At 46.3% G+C, this 20457-nt stretch overlaps 1 protein-coding gene across 1 annotated transcript in view; it reads right to left on the bottom strand.

The window, feature by feature from the left end:
• bfsp1 (beaded filament structural protein 1) overlaps nt 1–377 on the bottom strand; it is a 38233-nt gene extending 37856 nt beyond the window's left edge. Inside the window, exon 1 of the mRNA XM_085977749.1 lies at nt 22–377. Coding sequence (XP_085833875.1) covers nt 22–377 — 356 coding nt within the window. The remainder of the gene's footprint in view (nt 1–21) is intronic.
• Between the last annotated feature and the right edge of the window lie 20080 nt (nt 378–20457).

The following is a 20457-nucleotide window of genomic DNA, read 5'->3' as shown; positions in this document are numbered from 1 at the left end:
AGGAAAGAAAATAAACCTTACTTGGTGCGATACTCATCCAAGGCACGCTGCGCATCCTTCAGCTCCTTTTCCAGGTGGTTAAGGTCATTGTGCAGCTCCCAGATTCTCTGCTGGTTGTGGTCAATCTGTTCGGTGAAGGCATCCTCGAGACCCGAGAGCTCCTCGATCTGCCGCAGACTCTCCAATTGCTTCCGGAGCGCACCGCTACTTTGCTCCAAGGCTCGGGCTCGGTTGATGTACCTGCTAAAACGTTCGTTGAACTCCTGTAAACCTTCCAGGTCTGGGTTTGGAAAATCTGCCCCGCTCCGCTTGCTGAACGGATCTGATTCCCTGTCATTTTCCTTCCGCTCTTCGCCCAGATAGCTCGTTCCGAACATCCTGGGGTGTGGCGTAGATGCACCCCTTTTCAAAGCAGAATGTTTTGGATCAGAATAGCCTCACTGGACAGCCTCCCCTACACTGGACAGCCTCTCCTACACTGGCCAGCCTACCCTGCAATGGACATCACCAGTATATGAAGGGCCGGCAAACACCCTTCTACTAGAATAAATACATTTCAAACCAATGCAGAGTTCCAGACAATGTGTAGTTGTTTATCATTGTCCTTCCTTCCAGCACTTTTCAGTAGCATTGTCAATGAATTAATTATGGATGGTCAGAGCATTTCACTGTTCACTAGGATTAAACATGTGCCTCCATAAAAGGCTTGCATAGAAAATTCCACTGACACACATAGTCAGCTCATGTGCTTCAAACTTGCAAACTGTGCTTAATTTATTTGCTTTGGTGGAAATGACTGACACAATGCATTGTTAAGCACTTCATAGGTAAAATTGAGTAAACATCGAATGAGCTGGATCATTAGGACACGTGTTCAAAGCAGAGGCTGGGTGGGTGAGCAAGAAATGTTACAGTTACATGGTAGTGTTAAAAAGATCCGCAATATCAAGGCAAGATGATGGGAGAATATTGGGGCAAAAATAACAAAAAACAAGTGACATGATACATTTATGTATTTGTACACAAATTTAAAAAGTTTGCCTAATGCTTGTTCATGAGGATGTTGCCCCATTAAAACTGACATCAGGGCAAATTACTTCTATTTCAAAGTGTGGCAGCCACAGAATGAAAGAACTTGCATTTATATAGTGCCTTATTACAAACTATTACAAAGTATATATGGCACAGAAACAGGGTATTCGGCCCAACATGTCCATGCCAGCGTTTATGCTCCACATGAGCCTCCTCCCACCCCTCTTCATCTCACTCCCATCAACGAATCCTTCTATTCCTTTCTCCATCATCTGTTTATTTAGCTTCCCCTTGAATGCATCTGTGCTATTCGCTTCAACCACTCCCCTGTGGTAGCGCATTCCACATTCTTACCACTCTCTGAGTAAAAATGTTTCTCCTGAATTGCCTATTGGATTTATTAGTGATTTTCTTATATTTATGGCCCCTAGTTCTGGTCTCACCCGAGAGTGGAAACATCTCCTCTACGTCTACCCTATCAAACCCTTTTGTAACCTTAAAAACCTTTATCAGGTCACCCCAAAGGCTTCTATTTTCTATCGAAAAGAGCCCCAGCCTGTTCAATCTTTCCTATAGGTATAACCTCTCAGTATCATTCCAGTAAATTACGTCTCTTAAAAGTGTTGTTATGTAGATGAATGTGGCAGCCATTCTGCACACAGCAAGGTCGTACAAGCAGCAATGATATGAATGACCAGTTAATCTATTTATCTGCTGGTTTTTTGGTTGAGGGAAGAATATAAGCCAGGACACCAGGAGCCATGTAAAAAAAAAATCTATTTTATCTTTAGCCCTTCCCAGGTCTCTAACTACTGCCAATGCAACAGGGCAGGCACCTGTGTCATGCAGGTAAAGGCATTAGATATCCATCCCCAACTATTGAAATGACTCCGTCCCCATGATTTAGGATGGGGCTTTCACTTCAGACAGTCGGAAGTCCCATTCTGCTGAGCAGGAGCCCAGGGTCAATGCCACTTATACTGGTCTAGTGGCTCAATAGCTGCTAGAGAAGTGTTAAATATCATTGTAGCGTGTCTCTGCTAACCAATTCACGCTCACTAAAATTGCATGTTGGGAAATGAATGCCCCCATTATTTTGTTAGTGGGCTGTAAATATAATAGAGAAAGAAGGGCATTTAACTCCGTTGAAAAGAGGAAAATATAGCTCAATACAAAAGTAAATATGCAGATACTGGAAATCTGAAATAAAAACAGAAAATGCTGGAAACACTCAGCAGGGTCAGGCAGTGTCTGTGGAGAGAGAAACAGAGTTAACGTTTCAGGTCGGTGACCTTTCGTCAGAACTGTAAAAGGTATATATAAAAAAATATATAAAAAATCTCTAACTGTACCAGGTTTTAAGCAAGTACAGAGGCAGGGAAAGGGGGGAGGGGAGGAAAGAACAAAAGGGAAGGTCTCTGATAGGGTGGAAGGCAGGAGAGATTAAACGACAAAAGGGATGATGGTGCAGGCAAAAGGGGGTGGTACTGGGACAAGTAATGCAGAGACACAGAGTGCCCACAGCGCCTGGTCTGCACTCAAGGCCTCCATAATCAGCACCTGTGAAGAGACGCTCGGTCACTCGACCAGGAACCACCAAGACTGGTTCGACGAGAACGACCAGGAGATCCAGGAGCTAATAAGCCGCAAGCGCAAGGCATTCCTGATCTGGAAACAGCAACAGAACTCTAGAGCAAGAAAGCAGCTCTACAGACGCCTGAAGGCCGAGGTCCCAAAAAAAACTCGCGACTTAAAGAACAGATGGTGGGTGGAGAAAGCGCAGGAGATCCATCAGCTAGCCGACAATCACGATGTGCGTGGATTCTTTAGCGCAGTCAAGACCACCTACAGCCCAAGCACCCAAGGTCCTACCCCACTGCAGGCCAAGAACGGAGAGGTACTCATCAAGGACAGAGATTCAGTCAGTGCCCGCTGGAAGGAGCACTTCGAAGATCTCCTTAAATGAGACTCTGTCTTCGATGCGAGTGTCCTCAACTCCATCCCGCAGCATGCTATCGCCACCATCTCAGCACAACCCCAACCCGGCATGAGGTTGAAAAGGCCATCCGACAACTGAAGGGCAACAAGGCAACAAGGCCTCAGGAGCAGATGGAATCCCCACTGATGCACTAAAGCATGGCAGAGAAGCACTACTGGTGCGAATTCATGAACTAATTTCTCTTATCTGGAAGGAGGAGAGCATGCCAGGGGATCTCAGAGATGCCGTAATTGTGATCATCTTCAAGAAAGGTAACAAGTCCGATTGCGGTAATTACAGAGGAGTTTCCCTTCTCTCTGCCACAGGGAAAGTCATCGCAAGAATCCTCCTCAATCGCCTTCTCCCAGTGGCCGAAGAGCTCCTCCCAGAGTCGCAATGTGGATTCCGCCCACTAAGGGGCACAATGGACATGATCTTCACCGCACGTCAATTACAAGAGAAATGCAGGGAACAGCACCAACCGCTGTACATGGCTTTCTTTGATCTCACAAAGGCATTCGACACCGTGAGGGATTATGGAGTGTCCTCCTCAAATTCGGCTGCCCTCAAAAGTTTGTCACCATCCTCCGCCTGCTTCACGACGACATGCAAGCCATGATCCTGACCAATGGTTTAACCACATACCCAATTCGCGTACGAACCGGGGTCAAGCAAGGCTGTGTCATCACACCAACGCTCTTCTCGATCTTCCTTGCTGCAATGCTCCATCTCACCCTCAGTAAGCTCCCCGCTGGAGTGGAGCTAATTTACAGAACAAATGGGAAACTGTTCAACCTCCGTCGCCTCCAGTCCAGATCCATGGTCGTCCCATTCTCTGTCGTCAAATTACAGTATGCAGACGACGCTTGCGTTTGCGCTCACTTGGAGGTTGAACTCCAAACCATCGCCAACACCTTCACCGAAGCGTACGAGAGCATAGGCCTTACACTAAACATCCGTAAGACAAAGGTCCTCTACCAACCTGCCCCCGCCACACAGTACTGCCCCCCGATTATCAAAATCCACGACAAGGCCTTGGACAACGTGGACCACTTTCCATAACTCGGGAGCCTACTGTCAACAAGGGTCGACGACGAAGTCCAACACCGTCTTCAGTGTGCCAGTGCAGCCTTTGGTCACCTGAGGAAGAGAGTGTTTGAAGACCAGGACCTCAAACCCGGCACTAAGCTCATGGTCTACAGAGCAGCAGTGATACCCGCCCTGCTGTATGCCTCAGAGACATGGACCATGTACAGCAGGCACCTCAAAGCACTGGAGAGGTACCACCAATGCTGCCTTCGCAAGATCCTGCAAATCCATTGGCAGGATAGGCGCACCAAGGCCAACATCCCCAGCATCGAAACTTTGACCACGCTTGATCAGCTCCGATGGACGGTATTATGTCCGTGTATAATTGAGACACGGACTGCAGGAGTTGGTTATAACAGGTCTTTACTGAATGGAGACAACCTGGAACTACTATGCAAATGTTACTACACAGGCTTATATACAGGGGTGGTCACTACTGGTACTGCAGTATACATGGGCTGCAGAATATAGTTCCTTCTGCAAAGTACATACATTACAATTCCTCCCCTTTTAGCTAAACAGTACATAACATTCGATTAACAATGAAATAACATATTTACAATTACAGTTGCTAGATACATTAGTTGAAGTTAAGCAATTATAAGTTCAGCCTTTGAGGAGGCTTCCTGATTCTGTCTGGATAACGCCTCTTTGGGGTATCAGGTTCTTCTGGCAAAGTTGAGTCGGGATCAATGTCGTTGTTTGGTTCGTCTGCTTCCAATATCACCGATTCTGAGGTAGATGCAATTGGTACTTCGGATTCATCGCCAGGTGTATCAAATCGTGGTGTGGAGTTGACGTTTCCCAGTGACTCTAGAGTCTGGTCAGCATGGCGTCTTACAATGCTCTCTCCAACATCCACGGTATACATTAGAGGTCCTTGCCGTGTACAGATCGTTCCTGGCTGCCATTTCTCTGTGCGGTAGACCTGGGCCAAAACTGGTTGACCTATCTTAAAACTCCTGGTCGGCCTTTCATTCATATTCTGAAACTGCCTGTTCTCCACATCTCTTCTGATGTTTGGCTTAACCAAATCCAAGCGGCATCGTAGTCTTCGATTGAAGAACATCATGGCTGGACTTTGGTTGGTAACCGCATGTGTCGCATTCCGGTAGGCAAACAAGAAGTTATCCACCTTGTGTTGTAGGGGTATATCTTCATTACACATTGCCTTGATAGCCTTCTTGAATGTTTGAACGAACCTCTCGGCCAATCCATTAGTGGCTGGATGATATGGTGCGGATGTGTAATGCTTAACACCATTGTTCTTTAAGAACCTCCGGAACTCTTCAGACACAAACTGTGGTCCATTGTCGGAGCAAATCTGTTCAGGCAGCCCATTTCTGGCGAATATGGTTCGTAAGACTGTGATAGTTTTTTCTGTGGTGGTTGAGGACATTTTTATTACCTCTGGCCACTTTGAATGTGCATCCACCGCAATTAAAAACATCGAGTCCATAAATGGACCAGCAAAATCAATGTGCACCCTTTGCCATGGAGATGAGGGCCACTCCCATGGATGTAGAGGGGCTTGTGGTGGGGCGTTTTGGACCTTCTGGCATCCTGTACAGCTCTTGGTCATCTCTTCGATTTCTCTACCGATTCCCGGCCACCACACAAATGCTCTGGCTAAGTTCTTCATTTTTACCCCTCCCAGATGACCCTCATGAAGCTCATTGAGCACTCTATCCTTCAATTTGGGTGGAATTACTACTCTGGATCCACACATCAAGGTTCCTCTGCACACTGACAGCTGTTCTCTTCTCGGCGAGAATGCTGGCAGCAGTGGTCCGCCATGTGCTGGCCATCCCTTCACCGTTAAATCATAGACCCAGGAGAGTGTCGGGTCATTTTGTGTTTCCTTTTCTATATTTGCATTCGTCACAGGGAGACATTCGACTATGGTCGAGTGGAATATCTCCACTGGATCCACTGCAAGTTCTTCTTCCACCGTCGGCAACGGTAGGCGCGACAATCCATCAGCATTCCCATGCTGTTTAGTTCCTTTGTACTCGATGTCATATTGGTGTGCCCCTAGGAAAAGGGACCACCTCTGTAGCTGTTGTGCTGTCATTATCGGTACGCCCTTCTGAGGATTGAAAATGGAGACAAGAGGTTGATGATCAGTAAGTAGAGTAAATTTCTGACCGTGCAGGTAGTGATTGAACTTCTTCACCCCCCACACCAGGCTGAGGGCCTCTCTGTCAATCTGGGCGTAGTTATGCTCGGCTGAAGTTAACGAGCGTGACGCAAAAGCTATCGGCCTATCTGAAGCATCAAGGAATTTATGTGACAGTACCGCCCCAATGCCGTAGGAAGACGCATCACACGCCAGTCTTATCGGTAGTGATGGGTTGTAGTGAGCCAATACTTCTCTTGAAGTGATTAGGTCCTTACTCTTCTGAAAGGCCCGCTTACATTCATCGCTCCATTTCCATGCTACTCCCGTTTGTAGTAGGGCGTTCAGTGGGTGCAGAATTGTGGACAAATTCGGCAAAAACTTATGGTAGTAATTCACCAATCCGAGGAATGACCTCAGTTCGACACATTTTCAGGCGCTGGAGCCTTAACTACCGCTTCAATTTTGTCAGGGGGCTTGTGTAACCCCTCTTCATCAATCACGTGGCCACAATACGATATCTGTTTCTTAAAAAACTCGCACTTGGGGCGATTGGCCCGTAGCCCATGTTCACGTAGTTTAGTGAGCACCTGCTCTAGGTTGGCAAGGTGTTCACTGTCATCTTCACCTGTCACTAGGATGTCGTCCAAGTAACACTGAGTCCCCGGAATCCCTTGCAGGACTTGTTCCATCGCTCTTTGCCATATCGCCGGAGCTAATGCTACTCCGAATACCAGTCGATTATACTGGTAAAGACCTTTGTGAGTGTTTATCATGAGATACTTCCTACAGGATTCTTCAACCTCCATCTGCAAATATGCTTGTGCTAGGTCAATTTTTGTAAAACGCTTCCCTCCAGATAGTGAGGCGAAGATATCTTCTATCCTTGGAAGAGGATATTGTACTGTGTGAAGGACTGGGTTCACCGTCACCTTGAAGTCCCCACATGCGAACCTTCCTTGGCTCCTCAGACTTATTGTTTAACGTTTTCTTCATGACAGGAATGATGGGTGTCGCCCACTCGCTCCAGTCTACCTTAGATAACACGCCTGCATTCTCCAGATTCTCCAGCTCTGCCTCGACGGCTGGGCGAATTGCATACTGTACCGGTCTTGCTTTGAAAAACTTGGGAATTGCATTCTCTTCTATTTTTATTGAGGCAGTTACGCCTTTAAGAGTTCCCAGTTCTTGTTGAAATACCTCTTTGGCGTTAGCTAAGATTGTTGACAATTGTCCAGGAGTGACGTCGTCATCCTTTTTACCAGCCACCGTCAGTGCCTGAATGGAGTGCCCATCTAAACTTATCTTTCTGATCCATTCACATCCCAATAACGGTGGTCCACCATCTTGCAGTATGTACAGATACAATTTCTGTATTTCCTTGCCGTTGTATTCGACAGGCACCCTTATTTTTCCTCTGGGGTATACTTTTTGCCCCGTATACGTCTTCAAGACAATGGATGTCTCTTTCAAGGGTATGTGTGAGAGTAGCCGCTCGTAGTCTCGTCGATTCATGACGGTTAGAGCTGATCCTGTATCCAATTCCATTTTGACTTGGGACACTGCTATCGTGAGGGTGACCCAAATGGTTCGGTGATCCTCTTTTGTGATTACGTTGTGAAGTTTGAGACAGCTTAGTCTCTTGTTCCCGGATTCACTATCGCTCATCTGGTCTTCGGAACTGCTGTCCGTCATCTTTTGTACTTTCCTGTACGGTTCCTTAGTAGCCTTTTTGTTGTCGTTGGTCTTCTTCCCAGACCTGCAAACTCGTGCAATGTGTCCCATCTTTCCGCATTGCCTGCATATTTTGTCCTTGGACCAGCAGTCCTTCTGGTCATGGGTTGTTCTGCCGCAGCAATAACATTTTGCAAATCCCCGTGTCATTTCGTGGGGGCCGTATTCCTGTGGCTTTTGCTGTATTTCCGCAGCTCCCCTTGCTGCTGCTTTGTACGATACTGCCACGCTGAAAGCCTTATCTAGCGTCAGCTCTTTCTCTGAGAGTAACCTCTTCTGGGTTCCTTCACTCAGGAGTCCACAGACAAATTTGTCCCGTAAGGTATCTGCCAGTCCTGCTCCGAACTGGCAGTGCTTTGATAGCTTGCGTAGTTCCGTAAGGTAATCAGCATTGCTCTCATCTTTATGCTGATTTCTCCTGTGGAATTTAAATCTTTCTGCTATCAGCAGCGGTGTAGGATTTAGGTGTTCCTGTAGGATAGCAACAATTTCGTTAAAACTTTTCGCCTTCGGTTTGGCTGGAGTAATCAGGTCCCGCAATAGGCCGTACGTTCTTGCGCCCATTAAGTTTAGCAGTACCGATGCCTTTTTCTCATCGGCTACTTCGTTTGCCTCGCAATATACCTCAACTCTTTCCACATATGTGGTCCAGCCTTCTTTTGCATTATCGAAGACAGTGATATAGCCAGTCTTCGGCATCTTGGAAATCTAAGATGGCGCCTCCCGCGCTTTGCCTTCTTCCCCGATTTAACAAAATGGCGCCTCCCGCGCTTTGCCTTCTTCCCCGCTGGATTAAGATGGCGCCTCCCGCGCTTTCTGTCTTCTCCGCTGTTGCTAGCGCTGTTGCTGGCGTTTTATGCCTTGATGCCCTATGGTCTTCGCGCACTTCCCCCCGCGCTGCTGCTAACGCCGCTCTCTGCGGTTCCCGTGGCAACTGCAGCTCCTCGCGGCTTTCTGCGCGTTTAATTTTTATTATTTCCCCATCGTCGGAACAACCCTGCGGGACACTTGCCTCCCTCTTCTCGGGTCTGTACGCTGCCCGGCTTCGTAGCACCGGCCGCACCCTGTGTGCTCCACCCTCTCTCTCTCTCTTCTTCCCGACAACGCTGCTTGGCCCCATTGCAAAGCCACCCGCTCGAGCTCTAGACCGCCGCAGCCCAGGATGGATCAGTGTACTACCTGCCACCAGCCCGATTAGCTGAAGCACCATCGACAGGATAACCAAGCCCCGCTATCGACAGCCTCTCCTGCAAATCTTCAACTCCGCTGACTCAGAGGCGGATGCCCACGGTCGACGCCCGTTTCTTCTGTTTCTTTCTTCCTTCTGGCCTCGACCTCTGATAACTTCGCTTCAGGGATGGATCTCCATGAGGTGGTGCAGACTGTAGGTAAGTTCGTATCTGCTCGTCGCCAGTATTATGTCCGTGTATAATTGAGACACGGACTGCAGGAGTTGATTATAACAGGTCTTTACTGAATGGAGACAACCTGGAACTACTATGCAAATGTTACTACACAGGCTTATATACAGGGGTGGTCACTACTGGTACTGCAGTATACAGGGGCTGCAGAATATAGTTCCTTCTGCAAAGTACATACACTACAGATGGGTCACATTGTCCGCATGCCTGATACGAGACTCCCAAAACTAGCACTCTACTCGGAGCTCTGGGAAGCCAAGCGCAAGGAGCGCACGTCAACCTAAGCACCCCACCCACCCGCCCCTTCAACCACCGTCTGCCCCACCTGTGACAGAGACTGTCGGTCCCGCATTGGACTCATCAGTCACCTGCAAACTCATTTTTAATGTGGAAGCAAGTCATCCTCGGTTCCGAGGGACTGCCTAAGAAGAAAGATAAAAAGGATGAGTCTAGAGGAGGTGTAAATGTGAATATGAGAATCACCAGCAACAGCTGCCATCTGAAAAAAATGGGGGCAAAGGTTATGATCTGATATAGCAAAATGTTTGTTAAGTATTGCTGCCACCTTCAGTTACTCCTTAGAACCACAATAAGTATTTTTGAAAATGCTCAAGATGGTTCAAATGGCTCAGAATTGCATCTTGGGATCTAAATGATGTTGAAAATGATCCTATCTGAGTCAGCCATAAAAAGTGTTTATATACAAGAATAATTGCCAATTTTCTTCAATATGAATAAAAGACAACAATATGGATTGTAAATAAAAGTATTGTAGCACTTAAGGTACTGTGCATGTAGACGTTGGCCCAGAAATTCAGGTCGGAGGCTTCCCGAAGGTGCAAGCCTCTGACCTGCACTTACCTAGCGCGCCGGCTGTTGTGCTGTGGGCCCGCGTGGGATTCCGATCCTGGGCCTCCTCCAACTGCCGGCGCGCAGTGCTTGCGTATCCCAGAGGACGCAGTTAGTTCGAAGCGTCATAGAGTCATAGAGTCATAGAGTTTTACAGCACAGAAAGAGGCCCTTCGGCCCATCGTGTCTGCGCCGCCCATCCCTCCCTGTCCAGTCTAATCCCATTTTCCAGCATTTGGTCCATAGCCTTGTATGCAATGGCATTTCAAGTGCTCATCCAAATGCTTCTTGAATGTTGTGAGGGTTCCTGCCTCTACCACCCTTTCAGGCAGTGAGTTCCAGCTTCCAACCACCCTCTGGGTGAAAAAGTTCCTCCTCAAATCCCCCCTAAATCTCCTGCCCCTTACCCTGAATCTGTGCCCCCTTGTTATTGACCCCCCTACTGAGGGGAAAAGTTCCTCTTTATCTACCCTATCTATGCCCCTCATCATTTTGTACACCTCAATCAGGTCCCCCCTCAGCCTCCTTTGCTCCAAGGAAAACAACCCCAGCCTGTTTAGTCTTTCTTCATAGCTGAGGCGCTCCATCCCAGGTAACATCCTGGTGAATCTTCTCTGCACCCTCTCCAAAGCAATCACATCCTTCCTATAGTGAGGCGACCAGAACTGCACACAGTACTCCAGCTGTGGCCTCACCAGCGTTTTGTACAGCTCCATCATAACCTCCCTGCTCTTATATTCTATGCCTCTGCTAATGAAGGCAAGTATCCCATAAGCCTTTTTAACCACCTTATCTACCTGTTCCGCTGCCTTCAGGGATCTATGTACATGTACACCAAGGTCCCTCTGACCCTCTGTACTTCCTAGGGTCCTACCACTCATTGTGTATTCCCTTGCCTTATTTGTCCGTCCAAAATGCATCACCTCGCACTTTTCCGGGTTAAATTCCATTTGCCACTTTTCCGCCCATCTGACCAACCCATTAATATCGTCCTGTAGCCTGAGGCTTTCCTCCTCGCAATTTACCACCCCACCAATTTTCGTGTCATCCGCGAACTTATTGATCATACCCTTTACATTCTCATCCAAATCATTAATGTAGATCACAAACAGCAAGGGACCCAGCACCGATCCCTGAGGTACCCCACTGGACACAGGCTTCCAGTCACAAAAGCAACCTTCGACCATCACCCTCTGCCTCCTGCCACTCAGCCAGTTTAGGATCCAACGCGCCAAGGCCCCCTGGATCCCATGGGCTCTTACCTTCTTGACCAGTCTCCTATGCAGGACCTTGTCAAAAGCTTTACTGAAGTCCATGTAAACCACATCCACAGCATTTCCCTCATCCACACACCTAGTCACCCCCTCGAAAAATTCAATCAGATTGGTCAGACATGATTTACCCTTGACAAAGCCATGCTGACTATCCCCGATTAATCCTTGCCTCTCCAAGTGGAGACTAATTTTGTCCCTCAGAATTTTTTCCAATAATTTCCCTACCACAGATGTTAGGCTCACTGGCCTGTAATTCCCTGGTTTATCCCTGCTACCCTTCTTGAATAATGGTACTACGTTAGCTGTTCTCCAGTCCTCTGGTACATCCCCTGTGGCCAGAGAGGTTCTGAAAATTTGTGTCAGAGCCCCTGCAATCTCCTCCTTTGCCTCACACAACAGCCTGGGATGCATCTCGTCCGGGCCTGGGGATTTATCCACTTTTTGGCCTGCTAAAACCGCTAGTACCTCCTCCCTCTCGATGCTAATATGTTCAAGTATGTCACAGTCCCCTTGCCCGACTTCTATGTCTACATCGTCTTTCTCCATAGTGAACACTGAGGCAAAAAATTCATTTAAAACCCCACCTACTTCATCTGGCTCTACACACAGCTTGCCACTTTGGTCCCTAATGGGCCCTACCCTTTCCCTGGTTATCCTCTTGCCCTTAATATACTTATAAAACATCTTAGGATTTTCCTTTATTTTGCTCGCCAGTGTTATTTCATGGCCCCTCCTCGCCCTCCTAATTTCCTTTTTAAGTATGCCCCTGCACCTCTTATACTCCTCTAGGGCTTCCACCGTCTTTTGTCTTTTGTAACTGCCAAAAGCCCCCCTTTTTTTCCTAATGCATTTTTGTATATCCTTTGTCATCCAAGGTTCCCTTTGCTTCTGGGATCATGTGGGCCATGGAGAGTCAATGGTAGCAGGGAATCTGTATTCGTAGATTTGACAGGAAGACCTGTCAAATTTATGAATACAATTCAGCCCCAAAACATAACTAAAACTTCAAATACATTTTTAAAAAATCACATTTTTAAAATAACTATAAATTACATAAAATAACTATTTTAAACAATAATTTAAATTTTTGAAAAAATGAATTACAGTTTCTAATGGGGCTAAAAATAAACTTACCTTCCTTTAAATATTTAAAAATATTAAACCTGTGGAAAAAATGTTTTAATTTTACTTAATTCACCACTTACCTTGTTAAAAGCAGGCCTTGCGACTGCTTTTTATAAGCATAGCTCCTGGAGATTTACCCTCCCGGAAAAACCTGTAAAAAAAACGGAAGTTCCAGGTGGTACGTGCTGCCTCTCATTCGAATTTGCATTTGCATTTGCATGCACAAAACCGGCACTTTCGTTGGGCCTACGCGTGAGTACCCAGCGCGTACTCACCCGTGGGGACTCGAAGTTCTGGCCCATTGTTTATGGCAGGGTTTAGGGGTGTCTTTGTTGAAATAGTACACTACTTGTCCAGTGCTGGCATTGCGCGATATTATAATCAGGCCTGACGGCAATGGGTCAGCCGAGCCTGGAGACCGCACTGCTGTGAGTGACTGGGATTGATTTTATGCACATCATTTGTATTATGTAACTATCCTCTCCTCGTTGCAATTTGCTGGAGAAATAATCTTGCTTTTATCTTGCTTTTATCAGGAGAAGTTGCTGCAGTTTCGGTCACTTGTAGGGGATTCAAAAACTAGGGTCCATAAATATAAGATAGTTACTAATAAATTCAATAGGGAATTCAGGAGAAACTTCTTTACCCAGAGAGTGATTAGAATGTGGAACTCGCTACCACAGGGAGTGGTGAGGCGAATAGCATAGATACATTTAAGGGGAAGCTGGATAAGCAGATGAGGGAGAAAGGAATAGAAGGATATGCTGATAGGATTAGATGAAGAGGAGTGGGAGGAGGCTCGTGTTGAGCATAAACTGCGGCATGGACCAGTTGGGCCGAATGGCCTGTTTCTGTGCTGCAGAGTCGATGTAACTCAATGAGTTCTCTTTGCTGCAGTTTGTAGAGACTCTTTTTAAATAGACTCTGTAAATAAACTTTGTTTGCTGTAAAATAGACTGTTTGCTGTGAGTCCTGCCGTAAGTCCCACCCTGCTTCCAATTCACTGGCTGACACAGTGGTGACAATAGACACTCTGGTGACAATAGACACTCTGGTCATCACTAGTAATGATGTTAGCACTTAACAGAAGTGATTAACTTGTAAACACGTTTTATGGCTGGTCATAAATCTACAAAAGACATAAACCCGTGCTCACAAACAGATATCTCGATCTGGCAGCAACATCAGCACTTTCGAATGGAGACGGATTGTAGCTCATTAACTCAAGTCACACCTGTTGCTGAAAGGATCCCCTCAATCAGTCCAGTGTGGATATTGCGACACATGAGGCAGACTATTACACAAAACGTTGAACTCAGAAACAGTTAAAACAAAGTTGGAGGAGTCGTATTTATTTGCTTGATACATACCCACTGCAATTTTTATAGACTTTCTTCACTAACCTTTTGGGTCTCAAAAAAAAATCATCCTGAAAATAGTATCCCACTGCAGAGTCCTGGGGGGAGAAATTCATTATCGCCCCATTTGGAGGCGGTAACTTTTAAAAGCTGGGAAACTTAGCACCAGGCACTAATGATTCCCATCTTTTAAAAAATCGGTTTTGTGCTCCAGGAAGGAAGTGGAGCGCTAAATCAAACGCTCCACTTCCTTCCTGGAGCGCAAGGGACAGCAGGCGGGGTGGTAGGTGAGCAACACTGCACAATGGGCCGTACAGCACTGCTGCGTTGGAAGGCTCCTTCCCTCCCTTAAAGGGAAGGGCCATCGCTGCAGGCTCTGCAAGGGGAAAACTTACCTGGTCCCCGACTGCAGCTGTGATCCGGCCCGATCAGCCCAATGCACTGCAGCGGAGTGCCGGGCTGATCGATCGCTGGAGAAGACAAAGGGGAAAAAAAGAGAAAGAGCGTTTCAGAATTTTTTTTACTTACCTCGGCCACCTCGCCTTTAAGTATCGCCCCCGAAGGGCCCGGCCTCCCGATGAACGCCTCCTGCAGCTGCCGGTGTTTTCACCCAGCGATGCTGCAGGGAGCGGAACTGAAGATCGGGTCCAGGGCACTATGCAGCCGGATGACGTCACAATCTCTGGGTGCAGGAGATCGTGGCGCTAGGGGTTACCGCCGAGTGAATTTCCCGTGCAGCATAACATCGCTGCGCCCGGGCGGTAAGTCATTAGCACCCTGTTATCGCCCCCCCCCGGAGGCGATAACGTGAGTCGCTAAGGAGGCTAATTTCAAGCCCCTGATGTATAATTAATCAGTGGATTGTGCATACTTCCATGACAGATTTGTGCACAGAAAAAAAGGAAGGATTGTAAAAATAATTAGAAATAAAGGGGATCATTTTGACATTGGGCAATATCAGATCAGCTGTCTGTTATACTCACTGGGTTTGCATTGGGGGTCAGTTTAGGCCTGTGAATGCATCATAGAATGATACAGCACAGGAGGCGGCCATTCGGCCCATCGTGCCTGTGCTGGCTCTTTGTTAGAGCTATCCAATTACTCCCACTCCCTTGTTCTTTCCCCATACCCCTGCAAAGTTCTCCTTTTCAAGTATGTATCCAATTCCATTTTGAAAATTATTATTGAGTCTGCTTCCACCACCCTATCAGGCAGAGCATTCCAAATCGTAGCAACTCACTGTGTAAAAAAACTTCTCCTCCTTTCCCTCTGGGTTTTTTGCCAATTATCTTAAATCTGTGTCCTCTAGTTACCGACCCTCCTGCCGGTGGAAACAGTTTCTCCTATCAAAACCCTTCATGATTTTGAACACCGCTATTAAATCTCCCCTTAACCTTTTCTGCTCTACGTAACTGAAGTCCAACTTCTCCAGTTTCTCCACGTAACTGAAGTCCCTCATCCCTGATACCCTTCTAGTAAATCTATTAAAGTAATTCTAGTCAATTTTCTAGTCTTAGTATACAATAACAGTTAGCCAAACCTGAATTTAAATATTATTAATAAAACTAAACTAGGAAGGCTGAAAAAAAATGCTTTCCCTGTGCAACACATCAACTTTCCACTAGAGGGCAGCACAGTAGCAGGCTGGCCCCCCCTGGAGTGGGTGGTATCCAGTAGTAACAGCAGCAGCACCATGGCGACAGCAAGGACCATCTGTGGTAGATAATGACATTGCATCGCACTCGTCTTTTGAAGCTAAGAATACTGTGACTCATTAGAAACTGGGGGGTAGAGTTTCCTGGGTGCAAGTGGCATTCCCGGCGCAAACTGCGCCCAAAATGGCGCCTGTTTTGAAAAGTGTTTTTTTCCCTCGAGTTTCTGCTCCAACTCATTTTCATATCACCGAACGTAAAATCTGCCATGAACCAGCGTTTCAGAACATAATTTAAAAAAAATTGCTTTAAAAATATTCCTTGATATATTTAAGTGTGGTAACTTGGTTCAGTTTTATTAATACAGCTGAAAATGGGTTTATCACAAAAACTAAGCATTTTAATCAGAGTGTCTAGTCCACCACCTGTGAATAGCCCGATTATAAATTGCTGAAAATGATTTTTAAACATATACAGAACCATTTGCTAGTTATACTGGTGTACAGCCGTCAGTTTCTTGGTAAATTAAAAATAGATATATATTCAAAAGGTTTTAAAACATTCCGATTAGTGTCCTCGTGCTCAAAAGATCCAGCTTAACTTTAAGAGCCTCCTTGAAGGCCTGCAAACGATCGCAATTAGCGGAAACTCGTCATGGTGATTAATTCACCCGGGGGGGCGTGGCCGATTTCCAGCGCGATGTTTTTTAAAATTAGCGCAAAAGACCGCGGAAACTCGAATTGCTCTGAACGTAATTTGCGCTTAAAATTCCACGATATTTTGTGCCAGTTACACCGATTTTGGCCGAATTACGCCGAAAAAGACAGCACAACCAAGCGGAAACTCCAGGCCTGGTTCTCTCCAACCACATTACATGTTGCGTTACTCTCAGAATTCAGCTCTGCCCAAGGTTGCCAGCGTGCTTTCTTCCAGAGGAGTGAGGGTGCGCAGGTAGGCTGGGTCTCCTCTGGTTGCAGCCTCTTGCCTTATGCTGTGCGCGACCTCCTCCTTGCAAGAAAGAAAGGAGTACATTAGTGACATAGCTTGTTAAGTGCTTAGAGAAAGGGTCTGTCGCGGCTGGATAGTTCATACGTTGTTATGGAAGATGTGAGGTGCGGGGAAGGAAGAGTGTGCGAGTAGGAGGAGATGGAGTGACGTGTGGTGCTGTGACTGTAGGTGAGTGAAGGGAAGCAAGGGAGGGGAGTATTGTGAGTAGTGAGGCTGCAGGTGAGGGGAGAGCCCTCTTGATTAATCCCTCCAGAAATACCCTGAAGTTCTCCGGTTTTGCCGGAGTTTTCACCTCCACTTCTCATTCTGAAATGTTTGTTCCAGCCTAATAACACACAATTTTCCAACAAATAATGAGGCAGATTTTGCAGTGGTAATGATGGCAAACTGTCAGAGTTCGCTGTCATTACCCCTCTGAAACTGACCGTAACTGCAGGATTTAGCACAAGCGCAGATAAAGGCAGAAATCCTGAAGTTGCGGTCAATCATTCACTGCTCCGACACAGGCTGCACTGTGGATGCCCACCCTGCCTCAACAGAGCTGGCAATTAGTGGAACTGATGAAAACGTAAGCTTTTCCACGCTAATATTGCTGTTACACGCCCCAATAAATTTAAGCCTTGTTGCAATAGGTGTAACTGGGGTTTTAGCAGCATATTTATTACTAAGCAACCATTCTGGCCTTGGAAAAACTAATTTTATATTTGTGGAATGTCAAATTTCTCCATTATGATAAAAATTACTAGATTTTTAAAAAATATATGTTTTTTTAAAGTTTGTTCATGATGTTTTAGCTTCTACCTTAACCCCATGTGTATGTCCCAATCTTTATTTCGCTCTCTGTAACATTTTTTAAAAGTGCAGAAAATCAGTGCTTTTCATTTCCTGGTTTGCTGCCTGTGAGAATTCTTCAATGTGATTGGTTGCTTAGACAGCTTGATGATGTCACTGCTGCTCTATACTAGGAATCCCCTAATGACAGCATTACAATCAAGTACACGTCGAGGTAGCTAAAGTTCTCACCAGAGAGACTGCGAGATCTCTGTGGGCAGCTTTCTTCGAGGCCAACGGCGATCGCCGTCCCATCGTCGTTAACCGCAAATTACGGGCCATTATATCTTAATAACAACTTCTTAATGTCACATGCAGTGATCTGATATGGCTGGAAACTGATATTTATGATGTTGGGGACCTCAGGAGGAAGCCAAGTGGCAGTTTTGGCTGAAGACACTTGCAAACACTTCAGCCTTGTCCTTTGCACTCATAGTTGAAGTTGGGGATGTTCGTGGAGTCCTGTTAGTTGCCTGATTGACCAGAAGACTGAGAGTTGACCTGATAGAGTTCTTTAAAATTTCCATAGGGTAGACGTAGAGAGGATGTTTCCACTTGTGGGCGAGTCCAAAACTAGGGGACATAAATCCAAGATAGTCACTAATAAATCCAATAAGGAATTCAGGAGAAGCTTCCTTACTCAGAGAGTGGTGAGAATGTGGAACTCACTATCTGATGTGCCAAATAACTGCCTGAATCCAAGAGGTTAAAGCTTAAAACTAAAGGCTTTTATTAAGTAAGAACATGGCATCGAGTTAACACAAGGCAGCCATCATTCATTACTGACCCAGCCCTTATGAGTAAGACTCACACCAATCCAGAGGGGCGGGGCTAGGGAGGAGCATTAGTGGTTACATCTGTAGAACATTCCAGACATTAGCAAGTACTACAACAACAGACAATACAAATGCCAGAACACAGAGTTATTTCATCACATTCACCCCCTGCTATCGATTCAGTCTGTCAGGAGGTCTGATAGTCCTCTGGGAACGACGTAACTCTTGCTGAGGCTCCTCCTGGAGTACTAACTCTGGTTCATTCGAATTCCCAGAATCATCAGTGTTTCCCACACTGAGGATTTGAGTCTCTGAAGGTCCAATACCACGATTGAAAACTCTACTCTCAGAGTCGAACTCTTTGAGCTCCAGCAGGTGCAAGATCTTTAATAGAGACCGTATCCTCTCGCCCATCCGGATATTGAATGTATGCATACTGGGGATTAGCATGGAGGAGTTGTACTTCCTCCACCAGTGGATCAGTCTTGTGGCCTCTCACATGTCTGCGCAACAGCACAGGGCCCGTGGTCGTCAACCATGTGGGTAACGATACTCCATTAGTAGCTTTTCTTGGAAAGCTAAACATCCTTTCATGAGGGGTGGCATTCGTCGCTGTACACAAAAGAGACCTTATGGAATGCAGCACATCTGGCAGGACATCCTGCCAGTGAGAGGTCGGCAGGCCTCGCGACTTCAGAGACAGTACGATAGCCTTCCACACTGTCGCATTTTCTTTCTCGACCTGCCCATTACCACGAGGGTTATAGCTGGTAGTTCTACTCATTGCAATCCCTTTCGATAGCAAAAACTGTCGCAATTCTTCGCTCATAAAGGAAGAACCCCTATCACTATGTATATAGTTAGGCATGCCAAGCAAGGAAAACAGTTGGCAGAGGCATTTAATTACAACAGCACTGGTCACATCTGGACAGGGGATAACAAAAGGGAACCGAGAGTACTTGTCTATAATATTAAGAAAATAGACATTACGGTCGCTCGATGGAAGGGGACCTTTAAAATCGAGACTCAAACGCTCAAATGGTCGAGTTGCTTTAATAAGATGAGCTGGCTCGGACAGCTTATAGAAGTGGGGTTTGCATTCAGCACAAACACGACAGGTTCTGGTCATTGTCCGGACCTCCTCAATAGAGTAGGGTAGATTGTGGGACTTAATGAAGTGGTTCATTCTGGTAACCCCAGGGTGGCAGAGTGCATTGTGGAGATTTTGAAGCTTATCTCTACCTAGACTAGCACATACTCCTCGTGACAAAGCATCCGATGGCTCATTGAATACTCCAGGCCTGTACTGAATATCATAGTCATATGTTGACAGTTCTATTCGCCATCTTAAAATTTTATCATTTTTGACCTTGCCTCTCTGCTTAGTATTGAACATAAAGGCCACAGATCGCTGGTCCGTAATAAGCATAAAATGTTGGCCAGCGAGATAATGTCTCCAATACCTGACTGCTTCGATAATCGCCTGTGCCTCCTTTTCCACTGAAGAATGTCAAACTTCTGGTCCTTGCAATGTATGAGAGAAGAAAGCTACTGGTCTACCAGCTTGGTTAAGAGTTGCTGCCAACACAAAATCAGATGCATCACTTTCCACTTGAAAAGGGATCTTCTCATCCACGGCACATACCACTGCCTTCTCAATGTCCCATTTGATATTAAAGAAAGCCTCCTGAGCTTCTGCCGATAACGGAAAAGACGTCAACTTAATAAGAGGTCGGACTTTATCTGAGTAGCTAGCCACCCACTGGGCATAGTACGAGAAGAATCCCAGACACCTTCTTAAAGCTTTTACAGTGTGAGGTAAAGGTAATTCCTTAAGTGGGCATAATCTTTCAGGATCTGGCCCGATTACCCCATTCTCCACAATGCAACCAAGAATACACAAACGTGTAGTATTGAAGGTACACTTGTTTTCGTTGTAGGTCAGGTTTAACCTCTTTGCAGTCTCTAGGAACTTCGCGAGATTTTGATCATGCTCCCGTTGGTCGCGCCCACAGATGGTAACATTGTCCAGGTACGGGAATGTTGCTTCCAATGCATATTCATCCACCATACGATCCATCTCCCGTTGGAAGACGGATACCCCATTCGTCACTCCAAAGGGCACCCTAAGGAATTGGTACAGGCGCCCATTAGCTTCGAAGGCCGTATAAGGTCGGTCTTCTATTTTGATGGGGAGTTGATGGTAGGCAG

This window comes from Somniosus microcephalus, chromosome 3, assembly GCF_052327205.1.
Source record: "Somniosus microcephalus isolate GS21.2 chromosome 3, FLI_Smic_1.0, whole genome shotgun sequence".
NCBI lineage: Eukaryota > Metazoa > Chordata > Chondrichthyes > Squaliformes > Somniosidae > Somniosus > Somniosus microcephalus.
This window is presented reverse-complemented; position numbering and strand designations above follow the sequence as displayed.